At 50.3% G+C, this 18,898-nt stretch overlaps 1 protein-coding gene across 5 annotated transcripts in view; it reads right to left on the reverse strand.

Annotated features, from left to right (window-relative positions):
- The window catches only part of DAPK1 (death associated protein kinase 1), a 157,150-nt gene that overhangs the window by 20,060 nt on the left and 118,192 nt on the right, over positions 1-18,898 (reverse strand). For all 5 annotated transcript variants that reach the window (XM_036433596.2, XM_036433595.2, XM_045580068.1 and 2 more), the window contains exons 12-19: positions 17,824-17,943; positions 17,254-17,352; positions 15,466-15,564; positions 14,107-14,205; positions 12,965-13,162; positions 11,345-11,542; positions 5,595-5,693; positions 2,926-3,003 (exon numbers count right to left, since the gene is read on the reverse strand). In XM_036433596.2, the coding sequence (XP_036289489.2) occupies positions 2,926-3,003; positions 5,595-5,693; positions 11,345-11,542; positions 12,965-13,162; positions 14,107-14,205; positions 15,466-15,564; positions 17,254-17,352; positions 17,824-17,943 (990 nt within the window). The remainder of the gene's footprint in view (positions 1-2,925; positions 3,004-5,594; positions 5,694-11,344; positions 11,543-12,964; positions 13,163-14,106; positions 14,206-15,465; positions 15,565-17,253; positions 17,353-17,823; positions 17,944-18,898) is intronic.

The following is an 18,898-nucleotide window of genomic DNA, read 5'->3' on the forward strand; positions in this document are numbered from 1 at the left end:
GGAGGGTGATGCGCTTCCCGCACGTGGCAGGATGCAATCACAGCCTGTGCGGCCGGAGCAGCAACTCCTAATTATGCAAATGGGGCTTGCTTGTGAGATTTTAATTCCGGGCAAGTCCCCAACTTTGTCCTCTCCTCCAAAATAGTCCTGGGCACCTTTCTCTCTGCCTCGTCTTGGGCTTAGGAAAAGCAATTACTTTTTTTTTTTTTTTTAAATATATATTTTAATTGATTTTTTTACAGAGAGAGAAACATCTTTCAGCTGCCTCCTGCACACCCTCCACTGGGGATGTGCCCACAACCAAGGTACATGCCCTTGACCGGGATTGAATCTGGGACCTTTCAGTCCGCAGGCCGATGCTCTAACCAGTTTCGGCGCAATTACTTTTAATATCAGTTTACGGACAATCTGATTAGAAGGACATCCAGACAAAGTGAGAACAAGTGAGTCGGGCGAGGAAAGCTTTCCTAGACGGATCTCTTTCTGGAATATTCCCAGAGCAAAGGACAGGCGGACTCCTGCGGCAACTCGGACAGCTCAGGGCTCACGGGCCGCCTGCCTGGCTCTGTGGCCGGTTCATGGCCTGCAAAACACCAGAGTGTGAAGCTAGATTATTCTCTCTCTGACACCCCAAGGGCAGCTCCAAACATGGGGAGGGAAATGTTCTCATCTCTGTGTCCCTTCGCGTCCCTGCAACCAGGGACCACGACGGAAAGGCAGCTGCCAGTAGCCCTAGACTGGAATCGAACCTGGGACCTTCCAGTCCGCAGGCCAATGCTCTATCCACTGAGCCAAATCGGCTAGGGCACTGGTTGCAAACTCAGTCCACAGAGCCAAATATCAACAGCACAACGATTGAAATTTCTTTTGAGAGCCAAATGTTTTAAACTTAAACTTCTTCTAATGCCACTTCTTCAAAATATGCTCGCCCAGGCCGTGGTATTTTGTGGAAGAGCCAGCCCCCAGGGGCCAAAGAGCCGCATGTGGCTCGTAAGCCGCAGTTTGCTGACCATGAGGCTAGGGTAGGGGTGTCGAACTCAATCAGAGAAGGGGCCAAAATCTAAAATCCAGCCTAAATCGCGGGCCAAATGGTTTACTGAACAGTCATAAACTGTCATTGTGATGGAAACGCAGCGGAGTGCAGTGATGACAGCGCGGTGCGGGCCACATTGCAAGGCCTGGCGGGACGGATTTGGCCCGCGGGCCTTGTGTTTGACACATGTGGGCTAGGGCATTGGACAATGCCTTTTCCATGAGCACTTACATCACTAAATTATTTTTTCCATTCCATAAAGTTTGTTTTTTGAAAAAGCACAATAGGGGAGTTAGAAAAACACAGCGATGTTAAAGAAGAAAATGTTAATGACGCTAGCAAAATCTGAAAACACCGCCGCTAACATTTTCTTTCCAGGCATTCTAGAAAAACACAGGTCGGGTTATAAGGTGCACATAATTTATCTTCTGCTTTGAAGTCCAGGGACATCCTCAGCACTAACTCCTGTTACTGAACAACCTCTTCTAAAATATCTTAACGGCCGAAAACCATTCTGCCTTATAGCTGGATGACAATTTGCCAGACACGATTGCGGGTCATCTTGCCGTCGGCAGACAGACAGACACGAGCGGAGGCAAGGACGTGGGCCGGGTACAGAAGGTCACCAGGGTGGAAAGCCCCAGGTGCCTAGCAACAGACCACCCATTACTAGTATAGGGTGGGACCCCACCCCAGGGTGACCTTCCCCCCCAGCATATGGCTGGTCATGAGGTTTGAACTCCCTGGAGACAACATCTCTGCCTCAGTTGTATTTCAGCTCCAGGCCCAGATAAGCAACAAAACCAGCCACCGCTGAGGTGAGGACCACTGCCTGGAATAATGGCCCTGCCCTGGTGCCGGCCAATCCATCAGCGGAGACCACAGCCCTGAATGGACACGCCTGGAAACGGCTGAATATTCTACTGAGCCTTCCCCTGGGCCCGCCCCTAAAATCTCCTCTGCCCTGAAAACCCTTAGGACGGAGGATCCAGTGCGCTCTTCCTCCTGGGAGCCCTGCCTTTCCCTCCCGCCCTGCTCCCCCCCACACCCCCCTGTCCCAGGAGGGTTACCAGTAGCTTCCTCACTCCCAAGCTCCTTTACCTCCATAACTCATTTCCTAAGTCCCTTTCCCCTAGGAATTACTTCTTCTACCTCTGCGATGTCCCTCACACATGTTCCCTTACAGTGCTGGGTCTCGCTCTGAGTTCTTTCCTAAGCCACAACTCAAGGACTGAGGTCGTGGAGCCCAGGTATGGTCTGAGGCCGCTGGTCAGACACCTGGGGCCGCCTACAGCGAGCCGGATGGTTCCCGGTTTTATTCCGCCAGTTACTTACAACTCCGCAGTGAACCTCCCCCAGCTGACAACGCTTCCCGTGCTTCTTCCATTTCTGAGGATACAGCCCCGGCGTGCAGTCCCAGCTTCAAGGGCATGACTGCTCTGACGTCTCTTTAACACACATCGCTATAACGTGGGCCGGGAAGTCACACCGGCGTTACTTATGGTGCCCTGTTCCCTTCAGCCTCACAGCGATGATGGGAAGCAAACCAGAGCATGCGTGGTGTCTTAGAGCTCAACCATGAAGAAGCAGCAGCAGTCAGCTTTTTCATGTTCCCTCCACTTTGGGGGTGGGGGTGGGGGATTCTTACAGAGAGGGCAAGAGGAGGGAAACGAGGCACAGACACAGTCAAGAGGCCCAGTGATCTCCCAGTCCAAATGCGGCGGGAAAAAACCTGACAGGTAGCTGAGATGGATATGCAAATTGTATGCAAATCACAGGCTGCGGGAGCTGCCTTCTCCCGCAGCCTGTGAGTCCAGAGCCGCCTCCTCCGCGTTTACAGGAGCAAAGACGCCTTCGCACTTAGGTACGGACTGATAAACGGAATCTCTCACCTTGCGGAGTCTGGCGAGGAGGCCTGCCACGTGCTCGTGCTGCTCCGCCCTGGCGAGATCTTCCGCCGTCTTCCCATCCTGTGGGAGAAACGGGGTTAGCTTCCTTCCTTCCCCGCAGAGAGTGCGCGTTCCGCACGCCGTTTCCGTCATCGGAGGCGGACACCGGACCGGAGGTATAATATCAATAGAAGCAAAGACCGGGGCCAGACGGAGCGCATCCACCCGGCTTCTTCCCGCCGAGGGGGCTCCTGATGCCACGGGGCTGTGCGGGGAGGGGAGCGGAAGGGGAAGAGGCCATGCATTGGCGTGCTGAGGCCCAACAATGAGGTGCCTCAGGCCCCCTCTCCGGGCACGCCGCCCCTCGTGGTGAACTGAATCCTCCTCCAATCAGGCAGACAGTAAAGATCGTCTTTAGACACCGAACTCCAGCGAGTGTCAGCTACCATCTGAAAATACTTCCAGAGGCAAACCTCAGCACTGAGGTCCTGCTAGTGACTAGTCACTGCTGTGCATTCAGAGAAAGGTTTTGCTTAACAGACAATCACATCCAAAGAGTTTCAGCGAATGTAAGAGAAGGATGTGGGCCAACCAGGGGCCACGTGTTAAACCTGGAAAGCTCAGGGGAGGCCTGCACGGCGGCCTTACGAACTCGGAGACCTAACGGAACCACACAGGATGGGCTGAAACGAAAACTAAAATCGAGTCATGGCAGGTAGTCCTGTTTTAGGCCTGTATCTCCCCTGACAGGGCAATCTTGAGCGTAATTGAGCCTGTCTATTGGCTTTCTGCACCTGTGATAGCACACATCCGGAAGGTCAGAGTATCCCTCCCTTTCCAGACCCCTCAGGGCACCATCTCCCACCAGAGCATGGATCTCTTAATTGTTATTGTTATCTGTTCATCGTTAACTGTTAGCTATCCTCTCCCCACCTGTATAAAAGAAGTGTTTGTCTCTCCCTTCACTTTTTATCCAATCTCAGAGGTTTCTCCCTCTCCCCTCGCTTCCTCCCGCCTTCCGCATGCCTGATCCTTCCACATCCCTAATCTACCACCAACAGGTTCCATGTGACACCCTTATATTTTCCTCCTGTGATTCTAATGTGTAAAATAGGGTGCAGAACTGCCATTCTCAGGAGCATTTTCTCAATCCATTGAGAATTTGCTTCCTTGAAATTGTCAAAGATTGGTTCAAATAAATGCATAAGAATTCTTAGTTTTGGATGATCCTTACATCAACAAGGATATAAGGGTCCATGGATGGCACTTTGGTATTTACTTTAAAAAATATTATATATATATATTTTTAAAAAAGTAAACTATATATATATATATATATATATATATATATATATAAAATCTCGTTATTGATTTCAGAGAGGAAGAGAGGAGAGATAGAAACATCAATGATGAGAGAGAATTATTGATTGGCTGCCTCCTGCATGCCCTCTGCTGGGGATCGAGCCCTTGACTGGAATCGAACCTGGGACCCTTCTGTCCTCAGGCCGACTCTCTATCCACTGAGCCAAACCAGCGAGGGCCGGGGTTGACTTTTTAACGAGGGGATTTCCATGGGGCTGCAGTTCCATGCTAACGGAGTCCATTGGTTTCGTGCCATAAACGTGCAGGACAGAGGCTGACATCTCCTGAGCTCCTCCTAGCATCGCCCTGGTCCTGCCCTCACTGCTCTGTGTGCGGGACTCAGCCCTCAGGGGCGGCGGGAGCTAACGCTGTCCACAGGCTGCCCCCGAGGACATGGGGGCACACCTTCCCATTCCTCAAAGCAGGCCACTCTCTGAGCCACGCGTGGGGCCCCCGCCAACCAGTGTTCCTCCACCCCAGCATGACTGTCATTCTCACTGTGGGAGGGGATGGGTAGCGGCACCCCCTGGCCTCACCTCTAGATGGCAGCAGCATCCCCCTTCTCCACCGGTGACACCCTCAGTGTCAGTGTCTCCAGCCACTGCCCTGTGCTCCCTGGGGGCAAAGTGCCCAGGCGAGAACCAGCACCTTGGGCTGCAGCTGGGAGCGCAGATGGGTGCCGGGAGGAGGCATGCTTACAGTCCCACATCACCGCTCTCTGCACCCTCAGATTCCCGGAAAGTGTCCAGTGGGCAGGCGGGGCTTTCTGGTTTGCTCTGGGGATGCATCAGGCACCATGCCAGGACTCATGGCAAACTGTTTGGATCCTTTACTGACGTGGTAAGAAAAGGGCTCAGCGGCCCCCAGACTCCACCCCGCCCTGGGATCACTGGGGTCTTTAAGAACCCCCACCGCCAGGTCTGGAAGGAGGAGTGGGGAGCGAGCGAGGGGGCCGGGAGGGATCTCACTTAAAAATAACGTGCAGGGCCTCCCAGCAGAGCCAGGCTTCTCAACGAGAGCCAGCAGCCCTTGTCCACTGTCGCCCACACCCCCAGGGCCCCGTCCTCCTCCCTCTCCGAAAGCCAAGGCACCTCCAGTGCCCTGTGTGGAGGAGGAGCCTTTAGGAAAGAACACAGGCATCTAATAAAGCCGGCAGAGGCACAGTTATGTAACACGGGGAGCAAACAGGCCCCTGGGAGGCGGCAGTGAGTGGATGTCGCCCCGGTGTGTGTGGGCACACGTTCCCGCGCGGCAGCGCGTCCGCCTCCGAGTGCAGCTGCCAGGCCTCCTCCTGCCCGAGGGCCACTCACCGAGGTCAGCGCCTCCACGTTGGCGCCCGCCAGACAGAGGTAGCGGACCACGTCGAGGATCCCGTTGTTGGCGGCCAGGTGCAGAGGGGTGCGTCCGTACTGCAAGACACAGAGGGACCCAGAGAGCTCTGAGGACGGTGCCCGAGGGCTGCGGGCCGGCCCTGGGCGAGGGGTCTGGGACCCACCGGAAAGAAGCAGGAGGCGTGGCCTGCTTTCCCAGAAACGTGCACCTCCTGAAGGAGGCAAGCCAAGCACAAAGTTCTCAAGAGTTTTTTTTTTTTTTTTTTTCCAGTTAAAAGAGTAACTTCAAAGGGTAAAAAGAGTGGGAGGCTTATCATAAGGTAATTAAGTCTCTTGCTGTGCTGGCATGAAGGAGGGTTCCGTCAGGGCTTAAGGGCCGGCCCCCAGGTTCCAGAGAGATCTGCACCACAGTTCACATTTAGACACAGCAAGGGACGAAGGGACGGGAGGACAGCCATTGAAGGCACACGAATGAGGTCATGCCATCTTAAAAAAAATTTATATATATATATATATATAAAATTTAAAAATTGATTTCCAAGAGGGAGAGAGATAGAAACATCAATGATGAGGGTGAATCATTGATTGGCTGCCTCCTGCATGCTCCCCCCCTCTCCCCCAGCCACTGGGGATCAAGTCTGAAACCTGGGCATGTGCTCTTGGCTGGAATCGAACCTGGGACCCTTTAGTTTGCAGGCCGTTGCTCCGTCCACTGAGGCGAACCAGCTAGGCATGCCCACTATTTTAAAAAAATGTTTATGGCTCCCAAATTGTGTAACCAGGCACCTCAGGGCACAGCAGTCCATTCCCGGGGGCATGATAAATATTTTAAATTCCTGATGAAACCAGCAGGTTGGGACACCAGGTGAGCCGCTAGCTCCACTCAGCACTTCCTTTCCCTGACTCAGCGGGGCCGAGGCGGTGACTGTGATAAGGAGCAAAAAAGCATTCTGAGAAAACGAATGTCCAATCTGAGCCCAAGATGTGAGGAGCGGCGAGAACACCCCATTAGTACATAGTTGTGTTTATGTAAGAATGACATGAACCTGTTAGTTTTCTTTCGATTTATGTGAATCACTCATTGCAACGGCTACAAACTTGTTAGGATATAAAGACTCACTAAATTGTTTAGACTGAGCTACTTAATAAACAGAACTGTCCTGTATTTCTTTTGCCCTGGGGGAGCCATGAAAAAAATTATTGAGACACAACAGATGCTGGGAACCAAAAAAAAAAGTTAGGGTACTTCAAACTTCCATTGTTTATTTGCAAATATAGGTTTTGGTTTTTTTTTTGTTATGAAGTTTACACAGGCTTATTTGAAATGTCTCTGCGACTTAGAAGGATAAATGGTAGAAAGAAGTCCTCCTTCCCTACTCACTCCCTCTCCCACGTCTCCCTGCTCAGAGATGGCCCTACTTAACACTCTGGGGCATTTCCTTCCAAGCTTCTATCTACCCTACCTAATAAAAGAGAAACATGCAAATTGACCGCACCTTTGCTATGTCCACAAGCCCCGCCCACCAACCAATCAGGGCAAGTATGCAAATTAACACAACAAAGATGGGGGTCAATTTGCATATCCAGGCCAGAGTGAAGACTGAAGACATGTAGGAAGAAGCCAAGTGCTGCAGAGAAGCAAGCAAGCGGGGCGGGGGAGAAGGAAGGAAAGCAAGTGGGCCAGGGGAGAAGGGTGAGAAGCAGGCAGGGCAGCGACCACAGCAGGAAACCCTATTGCATGAATCTTCCAGCAAGGGGCATCTAGTGAACCCATAAAAGGTCATAAATTATTTGAGAAGTCCAGACGTAATCCTCCTCCAGATTCTATTCTATCACCTGCTTCTTGCACCTCACAATGGATTATGAACACGTTTCCATGTGTCACTAAACCTACCACATTCTCTCAGAAACCGGACTAATGCCCATGGCATGGATATGCCACAGGTTGTTCGCCAGCCTGCTGCGGAGGGACACCAAACGAAGGTGGTCCTGTTCCTTGCCATTGTGAATAACGCTGCAAGGTGTGTGCCTGTTTATGTTTTGTCTACTGTTATCTTCTAGAGCCATGGTCGGCAAGCTGCAGCTCAAGAGCCACATGTGGCTCTTTGGACCCTTGAGGGTGGCTCTTCCACAAAATACCACGGCCTGGGCGAGTCTATTTTGAAGAAGTGGCGTTACAAGAAGTTTAAGTTTAAAAAATGTGGCTCTCAAAGGAAATGTCAATCGTTGTACTGTTGATGTTTGGCTCTGCTGACGAATGAGTTTGCCGACCACTGGTCTAAAGCGACTTAGAAGGCAGCACCCTCAATACCTACACCACATGTCAGCTACGGGGACCCCTAGACAGTCCCCAGACACACACACACACACAGACACACACACACACACGCTTCCCTTGGTCTGCAATAGTTTCCCCTCTTCATCTGCCAAATCCCCAGTCACTTTAAGTGATTGCCCCTGAAAAGCTTTCCTTAGTTTCCTTAATGTCCAATGTAAGCGTTTCCATAGCGCCTGTGCGTCTGTCACAGCCATTATTGAGACAAGAGATGCTATTACATTGAGAAGCCGAGAGAGAGAGAGAGAGAGAGAGAGAGAGAGAGATGCAGCCCGAGGGCAAGAACGATCACAGTGCTGCCTGCAGCTCCCTCCCAGGGGCCTGGCACAGAGCTGTCCGAGCCAGGCATCGATAAACACTTGATTGGGCACGAAACCCTCTCTCATGCTCCTGAGGTACACGTGTGTGTATCTGTGTGTACGTGTGCTTGTGTGCCACACGCATTCTCTCTCTTAACTGATGAGAAGAGGCAACACAAAAGGAACAAAGAGTTAGGGCTGTGTGCTGCCGAAACTGGTTTGGCTCAGTGGATAGAGTACCAGCCTGGGTACTGAAGGGTCCCAAGTTCGATTCTGGTCAAGGGCTTGTACCTTGGTTGCGGGCACATCCCCAATAGAGGGGGTGTGCAGGAGGCGGCTGATTTGATGTTTCTCTCTCATCGATGTTTCTAGCTCTCTATCCCTCTCCCTTCCTCTCTGTAAAAAAAAAAATCAATAAAATATATTAAAAAAAACAAAACAAAAAAAGGGCTGTGTGCTCTGCACCGTCTATTCCCCCCTCACGTGTTCCCTAACACATGTTCAATAGTCATTCTCGCTTTTCATACGAGAAAAGCGAAGACTAGGAACTGTCTATTACACGGAGTGTGAAAGGTAGTGACAAGTTCCCATCACATCCTGGTGACAGGGGTGGGATCTGCATGGCATTCTTATCTCTGGGGGAACTGAATCCAGGGAAGGAACAGGCCGACCGCGGGAAAGGAGCGACAGTCTGCCCGTGGGCGTGGCTGTCACTGTGCCGTGGCCGGGAGATCTAAAAGCCCGCTACTAGGGTGAGTCCCTGTGAAGCCAGCTGTGCTTCCCGGGGAAAGAATGCCATCCGCTTACTTCTCTGCACATCTTTTAACCTCCTCTAGAGTCCCCGTTATCTTTCAAAAACAACAACAACAACAACAACAACAAAACAAAAACCAAAACAAAAGGAACAGAGAGGCAAAGCGGGCCCCGGCCCTTCTGAAGGCGGGAGACCCACGGAGCTGCCATGAGCTGAGCCTGGCGCTGAGGGCAGCGGGCACCTGCCTGCAGGACCAGAACCTGGAGCTGCCCCAGCAGCTGCCGCTCCAGGCGGGCTCTGCAGAATGGGCTGAACTTTGCTGCTGATCCCAGGAGGTTGAAATCGTGCAACTAATGAGGTTTCCTCCTGCTGAGCTCAACTCAATGACAAAATCGTCGGCTGAGTGCCCTGTATGTGCCATTGCTGGGCCGTCCACGGTAACAATACAAGTTTATGTTGGAGTACATGAACTACCTGTGTTTCCCCGAAAATAAGACATCCTCCGAAAATAAGAGCTAGCGCATAGCAAGATAAGACATCCCCTGAAAATAAGACCTAGCGCAACTTTGGGAGAAAAAATTAATTTAAGACACTGTCTTATTTTCGGGGAAACAGGGTACTATGGCCATCTATAGCACATGTGTCAAACACAAGGCCCGCGGGCCAAATCCGTCCCGCCAGGCCTTGCAATGTGGCCCGCACCGCGCTGTCATCACTGCACTCCGCTGCGTTTCCATCACAATGACAGTTTATGACTGTTCAGTAAACCATTCGGCCCGCGATTTAGGCTGGATTTTAGATTTTGGCCCCTTCTCTGATTGAGTTCGACACCCCTAATCTATAGCATCAAAAATGTCGATGCTTCCTAATGAGTTTCTCTCCCCCTGCACCCGCCCAAAAAATGTTGAGGCTTTCCTATGAAATGGACCAGTTTTTTTTCTTTTTCTTTTTTTTCTTAAATATATTTTTATTGGTTTCAGAGAGGAAGGGAGAGGGAGAGAGACAGAAATATCAATGATGAGAGAGAATCATTGGTCGGCTGTCTCCTGCATGCCCCCTACTGGGGACTGAGCCGCCAACCCAGGTATGTGCCCTTGACTGGAATCAAACCGAGGAACCTTCAGTCTGAAGGCCGACGCTCTATCCACTGAGCCAAACCAGCCAGGGCTGAACCAATTGTTTTTAAGCGTAGAAGTCTAGGATCTTGTGGCTGGGCGTTTTATAGAGCAAACTTAACAAACGCACTATTTTGCCCTGAGGCCTTAGCAGGGGGTCTTCAAACTTCTCTCATTATGAGAATCACCTGGTGGAGTGTTAAAACACAGATTCCTGATAGCACTTCTTATAGTTGGGATCCGGGAATCTGTGTTTTAACAACTCCACCAGGTGATTCTCATAATGAGAGAAGTTTGAAGACCCCTGCCTTAGGCGAATACCCAGTGCTCCTTTAGAGTTAATGGTGAGACATGGTGTTCTAACCCTCAGCTGGCAAACGATGGCCAAGTCTAAATGTATTCAAATGAGTGCCCCGATGTTCCTGGAAGACGCTTTTTACTCATTTAAAGACTCCTAGAAGGAAGCCAAGGTCTTGATGCTTTTTAACATTGCATTTGGCTTTCCCTTTAAGCCACTTACATAACTGACTTGGCAAGATTAGAATAGGATCAACGAAGAAAGCTACCAGCAGCTAATGGCTAAGACCTCAGATATTGCCTTTTCATATTTCTAGAATGTGAAGATTACCAATTTCAACTTCCACTAGAATTAATCACATAATATGCCTCAGGAATAATTTTTTTTTTGTGTGTGTGTGTGTAGAACTATAATTTTCTGCGTTTCAGATATTAATTCTTTCACCTCAAACGAATCATAATGAAATTTTGCTGGCACCATGCCTGCCACGTATAAAACAACATTTCCCGCCAGAGACGGTTTGGCTCAGTGGATAGAGCTTTGGCACGAGTCCTGAAGGGTCCTGGGTTCAATGCTGGTCAAGGGCACGTACCTTGGCTGCAGGCTCAATCCCTGACCCTGTTCGAGGTGCTTGTGGGAGGCAACCAATCAATGTGTGTCTTTCACATGGATGTTTCTCTCTGTCTCTCCCCATCCTTTCTAGTCTCTCTAAAAATCGATGGAAAAATATCCTCAGGTGAAGATTAACAAAAAAACAAAACAAAACACACACACACACACACACACACACACAAAAAAAAAAAAAGAATAAAAAGAAAAGGTCCATATGAGGAATACTGACTGAACAATGAAGAGATGCAAAGAGAACTTGGACAAAATCCGGAAGCAGGTCAGCAGGTCCTTCAGGGGCCTTTCCCTCCGGCCTTACCTTGTTGGAGATATCCAAATCGGAGCTGGCCTCACAGAGGGCCATCACGATGGGCACGTTGCCATCCTTGCAGGCCACGTGGAGGGGGGTGTTGCCATGCCTGTCCTGGAAATTGATGAGGCTCCCCTGGCTGATGAGCATCTGGATGACCTCCATCTGACACCGCCTCACGGCAAGATGGAGAGCGATGTGTCCATCCTGCAACACACACCAGGGCCATGAGCACTTCCACTTGGCCCATGGGCCTGGCCTCGCCCTCCCAGCCGCCACCGAGCCAGGAGTCATTGGCGACAGGCTCCCTACTGCAAAGGCCGAAGGGGGACCGAAACCACACATGTCACTCCCGGGGGGCTCCATCCATTCCGCTCTGAGTAATCAGACTCTGCTGACCATCAGCGCGGTTACTCTGGCCTTGGCCAGTGCCATCGGGTGGGAAGTCTGGGCACCGCTTTTTGTCTCTGGCTGTACCGGACGCAAGTAACAGGCACTCCAATGGCCCGTGTTCTCAAGTAGTTGAAAAACACCTTTAAGAACATTTGCTTAGCAATCTTTACAGCAGGAGAAGCTGTGAGCGGGATGTGAAGGGATATGCTCGAAAGCTGTCCTGTGTATGAAAAGCAAAGACAACACGCTTACTCCCTGCATCCCACCAGAGACACCAGCCTGAGGATTCCTTCTACCTTTTATAGGATCCCTGGTGAGTAAATGGATTGCACTCAGGAGCTGGTAGAGGGTTTTGGAGACATGTCTATACCTCATCTGTTCTAGGGTTCCTTATGCTCAGCATACTGACTGACATTTTGGTCCTGTCCTGTGAGTCGGAGGATATGCTGGTAAAAGGCACCACCAGTCTTCACTAGATGCCAGTAACAACGCCCATGACAACCAATAAACGTCTCCAGTCACTGCCAAATGTCCCGTGGGGGCAAGGCCGCCCCGGATGAGGACCATTTCTCTGTACCAAGAAAATACTCCACAAATGGCAGTTACTAAATTAACTACAGTGTCCAGATCTAGCTAGATAATGCAAGATCACAGCCTCGCGTTAAGTACAAGCTCACAATAAAAACAGATCGTGTTGAATTAGCTTAATTAAAAATCGAACACCTGGTCTAGAATTGAGTTGCAGACAAATAAGAGTGGTCTTATTGTCTTTGACAAAATAGCAGGTGATGGAAATCAATAAGCCACCAATCTCCGTGTAGCTACAAATTGACAGTAGACACACAAAGAAATGGGTGGCTTATTGATTTCCAGTGCCAGTCTTCGCCCTACATGAGGGTTGTCTTGGGCTCAGCGATCATCCCTGTCCCTGCTCCCAGCTGAAAAGGCGAAACCAAAAGAGACCCGAGTCGTCTGACCAATTCATCCATGTTGCCGCTGCGGGTATGCCACACATGAATGTTAATTATTGAACAGAATCTGGAGAAGCTCACGGCATCTTTGGGGCAGCGAAGAGAAAGGATAATGACCATGTGCTGCGTTCAAGTTCGTTTTGGGCAAGCTAACTGCAGACGTCTTGTGGTCCCTTCCAGCCCAGTCCAGCTCCAGCCCAGCCCCCTCTCCCCCCCCGCCCCCCACCCCTTCTCGGCGAGGGCGATGCGTTCACCCACCACGCACCTTGTCCGAGGCGTTCAGGTCGCCTCCGTGCTCGGCCAGACACTCCACGATGTCGTGGTAGCCCCTGGCGGAGGCCGTCAGCAGGGGCGTCTCCCCTTCTCGGTTCTTGACGTTCACGTTGCAGCCGGCTTCGCAGAGGGCTTTGGCCACAGCGTGGTAGCCGTGCCAGGCGGCACAGTGCAGAGGGGTCTCTTCCTCCTGGCAGGGCGACAGGGGCAATCAGGGGAGAGGAAGCGCAGGCGAGGCGAGGCGAGGCGAGGGTTCGTGCCCCCCCCCCCCCCCCCCCCCCCCCCCCCCCCCGCGGACTCGGCAGCTAAGCCCGACATGAACAGACACAGGCCTCTCCTTCCCTCAGTCTGTTTCCTCAACGCTTGTGCGTGTTGGATGCGTTTGGCATGGTCGGCACCTGAGCCACAGAGGACTTCGGGAACCCACTGGAACCGACAGCTCAGCTCTTTGGAACCACCGAGCCCCACCTCCGTGCAGGTGGGATTTTAGCATCTTTCTTACAAAAGGGCTTCGTTCGCTTCGTCTGAGGTGACTGACGGGAGGAGAGCACTTCTTTGAACAAGAATTCTCATCACCATCTCGATGCCTCACTATGCCTGCCACGCATTTGGCAGAGACGAGTCACATAAACTCATCGTTTGATGGCTGAGGCAAATAAAAGTGACGAGGATAACCATGTTATAGTAGCCAGAGAGGGCTGGCCATGGGGTCTATGGGGTTGTAAGGCTGTATGTTCATGGTCAGCATCATTGGACACACGTGTCTGCCTACGCGAGGCCATTGGAGTGAGTGGTTACTGACAGGGACTCTGGAACCAGACCCTGTGGTTTCGAACCCCAAACCCTAGCTCTCCCACTTATGAGCTGTGTGAGCTTCGGCAAGATACTGAACCTCTCCCTGCCTCAGTTTCCTCTTCTGTAAAATGAGAATGATAGCAACAGCAATAACAACTCCTAGGGTGGTCCAGATGATTAAATGGATGGATGTTAGGTAGTGCTTCTGTCTGAGGCCCTGCCCTCTGGATCTAAGCAGAAACTTGGATAAAACTGGGAGGCCTGGGCCCTGTCGCTGTCGCTGCCTGAACATCCATGCAGAGAGCAAAGGGAGGGAGGACACCTGCTGCCATGACTCACCTTGTCCTGGAAATTGGGATTGGAGCCGAAGCTGCACAGCAGCTGAACCACATCAGCGTGGCCGTAGCGAGCTGCCACATGCAGGGCTGTCTCTCCAGACTGCAAACGGAAACCGCCAGAGAGTCAGAGCGCCCCCGGGAGCAGGCTGTGGGGACTGGAGGCCCGGCCACACACACCTGGCTCCACTTCCTTCCTTCGCGGGGTGCCCACCTCCCTCCGTCCAGACGGTGCCTGGGCCAGGGACCCTGAGGGTGGAGTGTCCATCACGGAGCTGGTGGCAAACCCACACGCCAGGCTCACTCTGTTGGTCGTACACCACCAGGTGTGATGGCTGTCCTCACCCTTCATCTACTGCTGCTTCCAGCTATGATTTCTTTAAACACAAAACTCCTTTCTTTAGTATCGGGTTCACCACCCAGCAGATACGTAAATGTACGGTTTTATTAACGAACACGTGTCTGATTTCACTGTCCATGTTTAGAATCTCATTTCTTATATTCTCAGAGATTTTAAAACATCACTATTAACTTTCAGTGAATTAGCAATAGGAACAACTTCCTTAACGTATTTTACCTATAGTTGCCCCCCCCAAAAAATCGTTAGAATAAATTGATTAAAACAAAACAAGATGCCTTATTGCCACCAGACAGAAAACTGTCCTAATAAATACACCCGTCTTTGATGTGCATGTCATTCTTAGACTGGTGCAGGGCACAATCCATAGGACTGTGTGTAGCAGCTCTGACCAAACGTGACACCTTCAGCTGCAAGCGTGAGCAGCAGAGATGGGATGCCCGGCAGGACCCATAATGGGTGACAATGGATGCTTCTCACCTGGTGCAGGAGCAAGACTGGTGTGGGATGGACTGAATGGAACCGGACTATGTGAAAGTAAGGTATCTTGCTGAGTCAATAATTTTTATAGCATCTGTGCTCCCCAAGCTTTACTTTATATGCATTGTCTCATGAACCCTCCCAGTGCCAGTGACTGTGAGGTCAGCATTGTCAGCCACTTCGAAGATGAAGAGTTTGGTCAAGAGACTCTCATGTGACGAGCCAACGTGAGCTTCAGACTCGGGTCTCTTTCTGGCTGTCCTTCTATTAGAACTTAAGAGTTTTCCTGATACTCATACAAAGTAATTCATGGCGTAGCACGGCAAATGTCTGGCAGGTTTCAGCTAAAAGCCGATTTTAACGTTAGACCAAGCCACCGGCAAAAACGAATTTCTAGGTTAAATTTTCTAGGTAGGAAGATTCGGGTCCCGAATCCTTGCTCTTTGGGTCCTGAGGTGTGTGGCAAGACGAAGCTCAGATGCAGCCTGAGGTTACTTCCCCCGTCCCTAAGGAAAGTGGCCTTACCTTGTCTTTCACATCCAAGGGGCATTTGTTCTCATGGAGAAACTTCAAGGTGTCCACGTGGCCGTGCCGGGAGGCCCAGTAGATGGCATTGGATCCGCCCTGTGCAGAAACCGGGGTGAAGTCACACTTCCAGAGCCGAGGGGTCTGAGTGCTCATCGCTCAGACACACTCTACTCCCCTTCCTCTGTGACGGCAAACTCCACGGAAGCACCTTCCGTTTCATTTGTCTGTGCCCAGGGACCGAGCGCGTGTGAAATGCTAACATTCCAGGGAGCTCTGTGTATTATTATCTCTGCAGATTTTTTTGGTAACTCTAGAATTACGTTAAGATAAAAGGTTGTTTCTCTTTCCTTAAAGTAGGGGTGTCGAACTCAATCAGAGAAGGGGCCAAAATCTAAAATCCAGCCTAAATCGCGGGCCGAATGGTTTACTGAACAGTCATAAACTGTCATTGTGATGGAAACGCAGCGGAGTGCAGTGATGACAGCGCGGTGCAGGCCACATTGCAAGGCCTGGCGGGACGGATTTGGCCCGCGGGCCTTGTGTTTGACACATGTGCCTTAAAGCCTTCACTTGAACTTCTGGTTGGAATTCCCTACCCTGTCAAGGAAGAGACCCATTGTACTAGTGATGTCTATTAACTGTCAATCAATGTGTCTACACTGCCAATGCGCTTTACACCTCAAAGCGTATCATCCTTCCCTGTGGCCCTCGTACACAAGCAGGCAGATACAGTTCCGGTGAGGCGAATTAGACAATGAAAACTTTCCCAGCTATGGCATCTTACAGTAACACTGTTCAGTAAGGGATCAGTGAGGAGAAAAATCTGGGGTAGTGCGCACAGAAAGGCTGATATCCAAAAACAGAGCCCAGCTGAAACCGGTTTGGCTCAGTGGATAGAGTGTCGGTCTGCGGACTGAAAGGTCCTGGGTTCGATCCCGGTCAAGGGCATGTACATTGGTTGCAGGCACATCCCGGGTAGGTGATGTGCAAGAGGCACCTGGTCGATGTTTCTCTCTCGTCGACATTTCTATCGATAGCTCTCTATCCTTCTCCCTTTCTCTCTGTGGAAAATCAATAAAATATATAATTAAAAAAAAACACAGCTGGGACCGGTTTGGCTCAATGGATAGAGCGTTGGCTTGGGGACTGAAGGGCCCCGGGTTCGATTCCGGTCAAGGTCATGTACCTTGGTTGCGGGCATATCCCCAGTAGGGGGTGTGCAAGAGGCAGCTGATCGATGACTCTCTCATTGATGTTTCTAACTCTCTATCTCTCTCCCTTCCTCTCTGTACAAAAATCAATAAAATATATTAAAAAAAAAAAAACCCACAAAAAACAAAACAAAAACATAGCCCAGAGAAAGATCAGAGTTTTCCTCTTGCTTTACAACACCTGTTAGCTTGGACCAGGCTACTTAAGCAGTTCCTTTTCCTTTATAAGAAACGGAAGTAGAGCATACATGTTATTTTCTCTGTGACCTCCAAGATGAGAGGCATTTTGGAATCCTTAAAAAATTAATTTAGCCCTAGCTGGTTTGGCTCACTGGATAGAGCGTCGGCCTGGGGACTGAAAGGTCCCAGGTTCGATTCTGGTCAAGGGCATGTGCCTAGGTTGTGGGCACATCCCCAGTGTGTGTGTGGGGGGGCGGCGCAGAAGGCAGCTGATCGATGATTCTCTCTCATTGATGTTTCTAACTCTCTATCCCTCTCCCTTCCTCTCTGTAAAAAATGTCAATAAAAATATATTTAAAAAATTAATTTATTTGCAATTAGACAGAATGATAACCTTATCCTGGACATCGATTCTTGAGCCTCTTTTGATGAGCAACTGCAGCATCTGAATATTTCCACAGCCAGCAGCAATAAGTAACGGAGGTGTCCCATGCTGGAATAGGCAAGAGAACAAAACAAAACTATTTTTCAGGTTTGGCAGGAAAAAGAAAAAGCCTACATTATCATTGCGATTCCATACACCTTCCTAGGTCTCAACAGGTGCATAAGGCCTGCTTCATATCAAGAATGGAAGACAGCCAGAGCACAGTGTGCTTCCTCTTTCGGTTTCACAGTCAAAAGGTAACGTTTTCATTTGTGGGGTGGGTACTTTACATTTTCACGGTTAGAGGTGTAATTGGTGCATGTGGAATGGCCTTGCAATGAGAAAGGCTCTGAAGGCCAGAAGGCCTTATTTCTAAGTCATTCCACTCTCTCCATAGAAGTGAATTTTCCCACAGGATCGGGCTTGCAACTAGCAGGGGGAATGAGGAAGCAGACAGGGTCTCTCCCCCTGGGACTTGGAGGTGCACAGTCACATGACTCTCCCGCTCCCTCCTACTATCTCGATAGAACGGGATCAGACCTTGTTGGGTTGGTTGACATCGTAGTTGGACAATGAGCCCAGGAGGTGCTGCAGGCCTGGGACATTGTCATCGTTGATGGCGTGGATGATGGCTTTCATCACGAAGGAGTCTTCCTCATCCTTGAGAGAGACAGCAAAGAGAGTGTTAGAACATGTCCTCGGATTCGAGGGATGTTGAGATGAATGAGAACCCGAGGTCTGGGAGAAAGAAGTCTCCCCACCGGGAGTTCCTACTCGGCTTGGGTCCCTCTTCTCCCTTCAACTTTTCTTGCAATAAATGTCATTTCTCCCAATTGCTTATTCAGAGTGATTTTAATGTATAATATTCAATCATTCTCATTCTCTCATATTAATAGTTTTATCTTTTCCTTGGTCCCACAATTCCCAAATCCAGCCTTCCGCCTCTTCCCCTCCCTTCTTCTACCTTGCTTCTCTCCCACTTCTTTTTTCTTTTTAACATATACAATCTCTTTTCACACTACAAGGCTAGAGCTTGGCCTCAGGGAAACGACTAACTTCGGGGAGGGAGAGTGGGGATATAAAAGAGCTGGTGTGTGCTGATGTGTGATTCTGCCCTTGGAATCCCCAGATTCCACTCAGGAAACGCTGACTATTCAGTTACAGGAGTGGCCTGGTTCCCACAGAATCACCCTGTCTGCCTTTCCCGGAGTTCCCTTTACCTCCAGGGAAAACAAAGCCCCGTTGTCTGACTGTCAGAGCAAAGTCTTGTTGAATTCAAATATGTGTCTAGTCATATCTGAAGAGTCAATCTGTGATTAGGTTTCAGTTTGGAGTAAGGGGAAAAAATCATGGAGTTGTTCTCAAGGGCTTTGGACAGTCAGTACAATGCTAACAAAGCAAGTGGGTTTAGCCTCCTGGTCTACCACAGACTACACCAGCAAGCCCTACTGCTTTTTCTCTAATCGAGTGTGTGTGTGTGTGTGTGTGTGTGTGTGTGTGTGTGTGTTCAGGGGGAGGATTATCTTCCCCTTTTGTACGACTACAACCCAAGAGCCTCCCAGGTGAGTGGCAATAGAAGGCTCCCATTTCAGTTAATAAAAACTAAAATGAGTTC

Source organism: Pipistrellus kuhlii, unplaced genomic scaffold (assembly GCF_014108245.1).
Source record: "Pipistrellus kuhlii isolate mPipKuh1 unplaced genomic scaffold, mPipKuh1.p scaffold_m20_p_12, whole genome shotgun sequence".
NCBI classification, from domain to species: Eukaryota; Metazoa; Chordata; class Mammalia; order Chiroptera; family Vespertilionidae; genus Pipistrellus; species Pipistrellus kuhlii.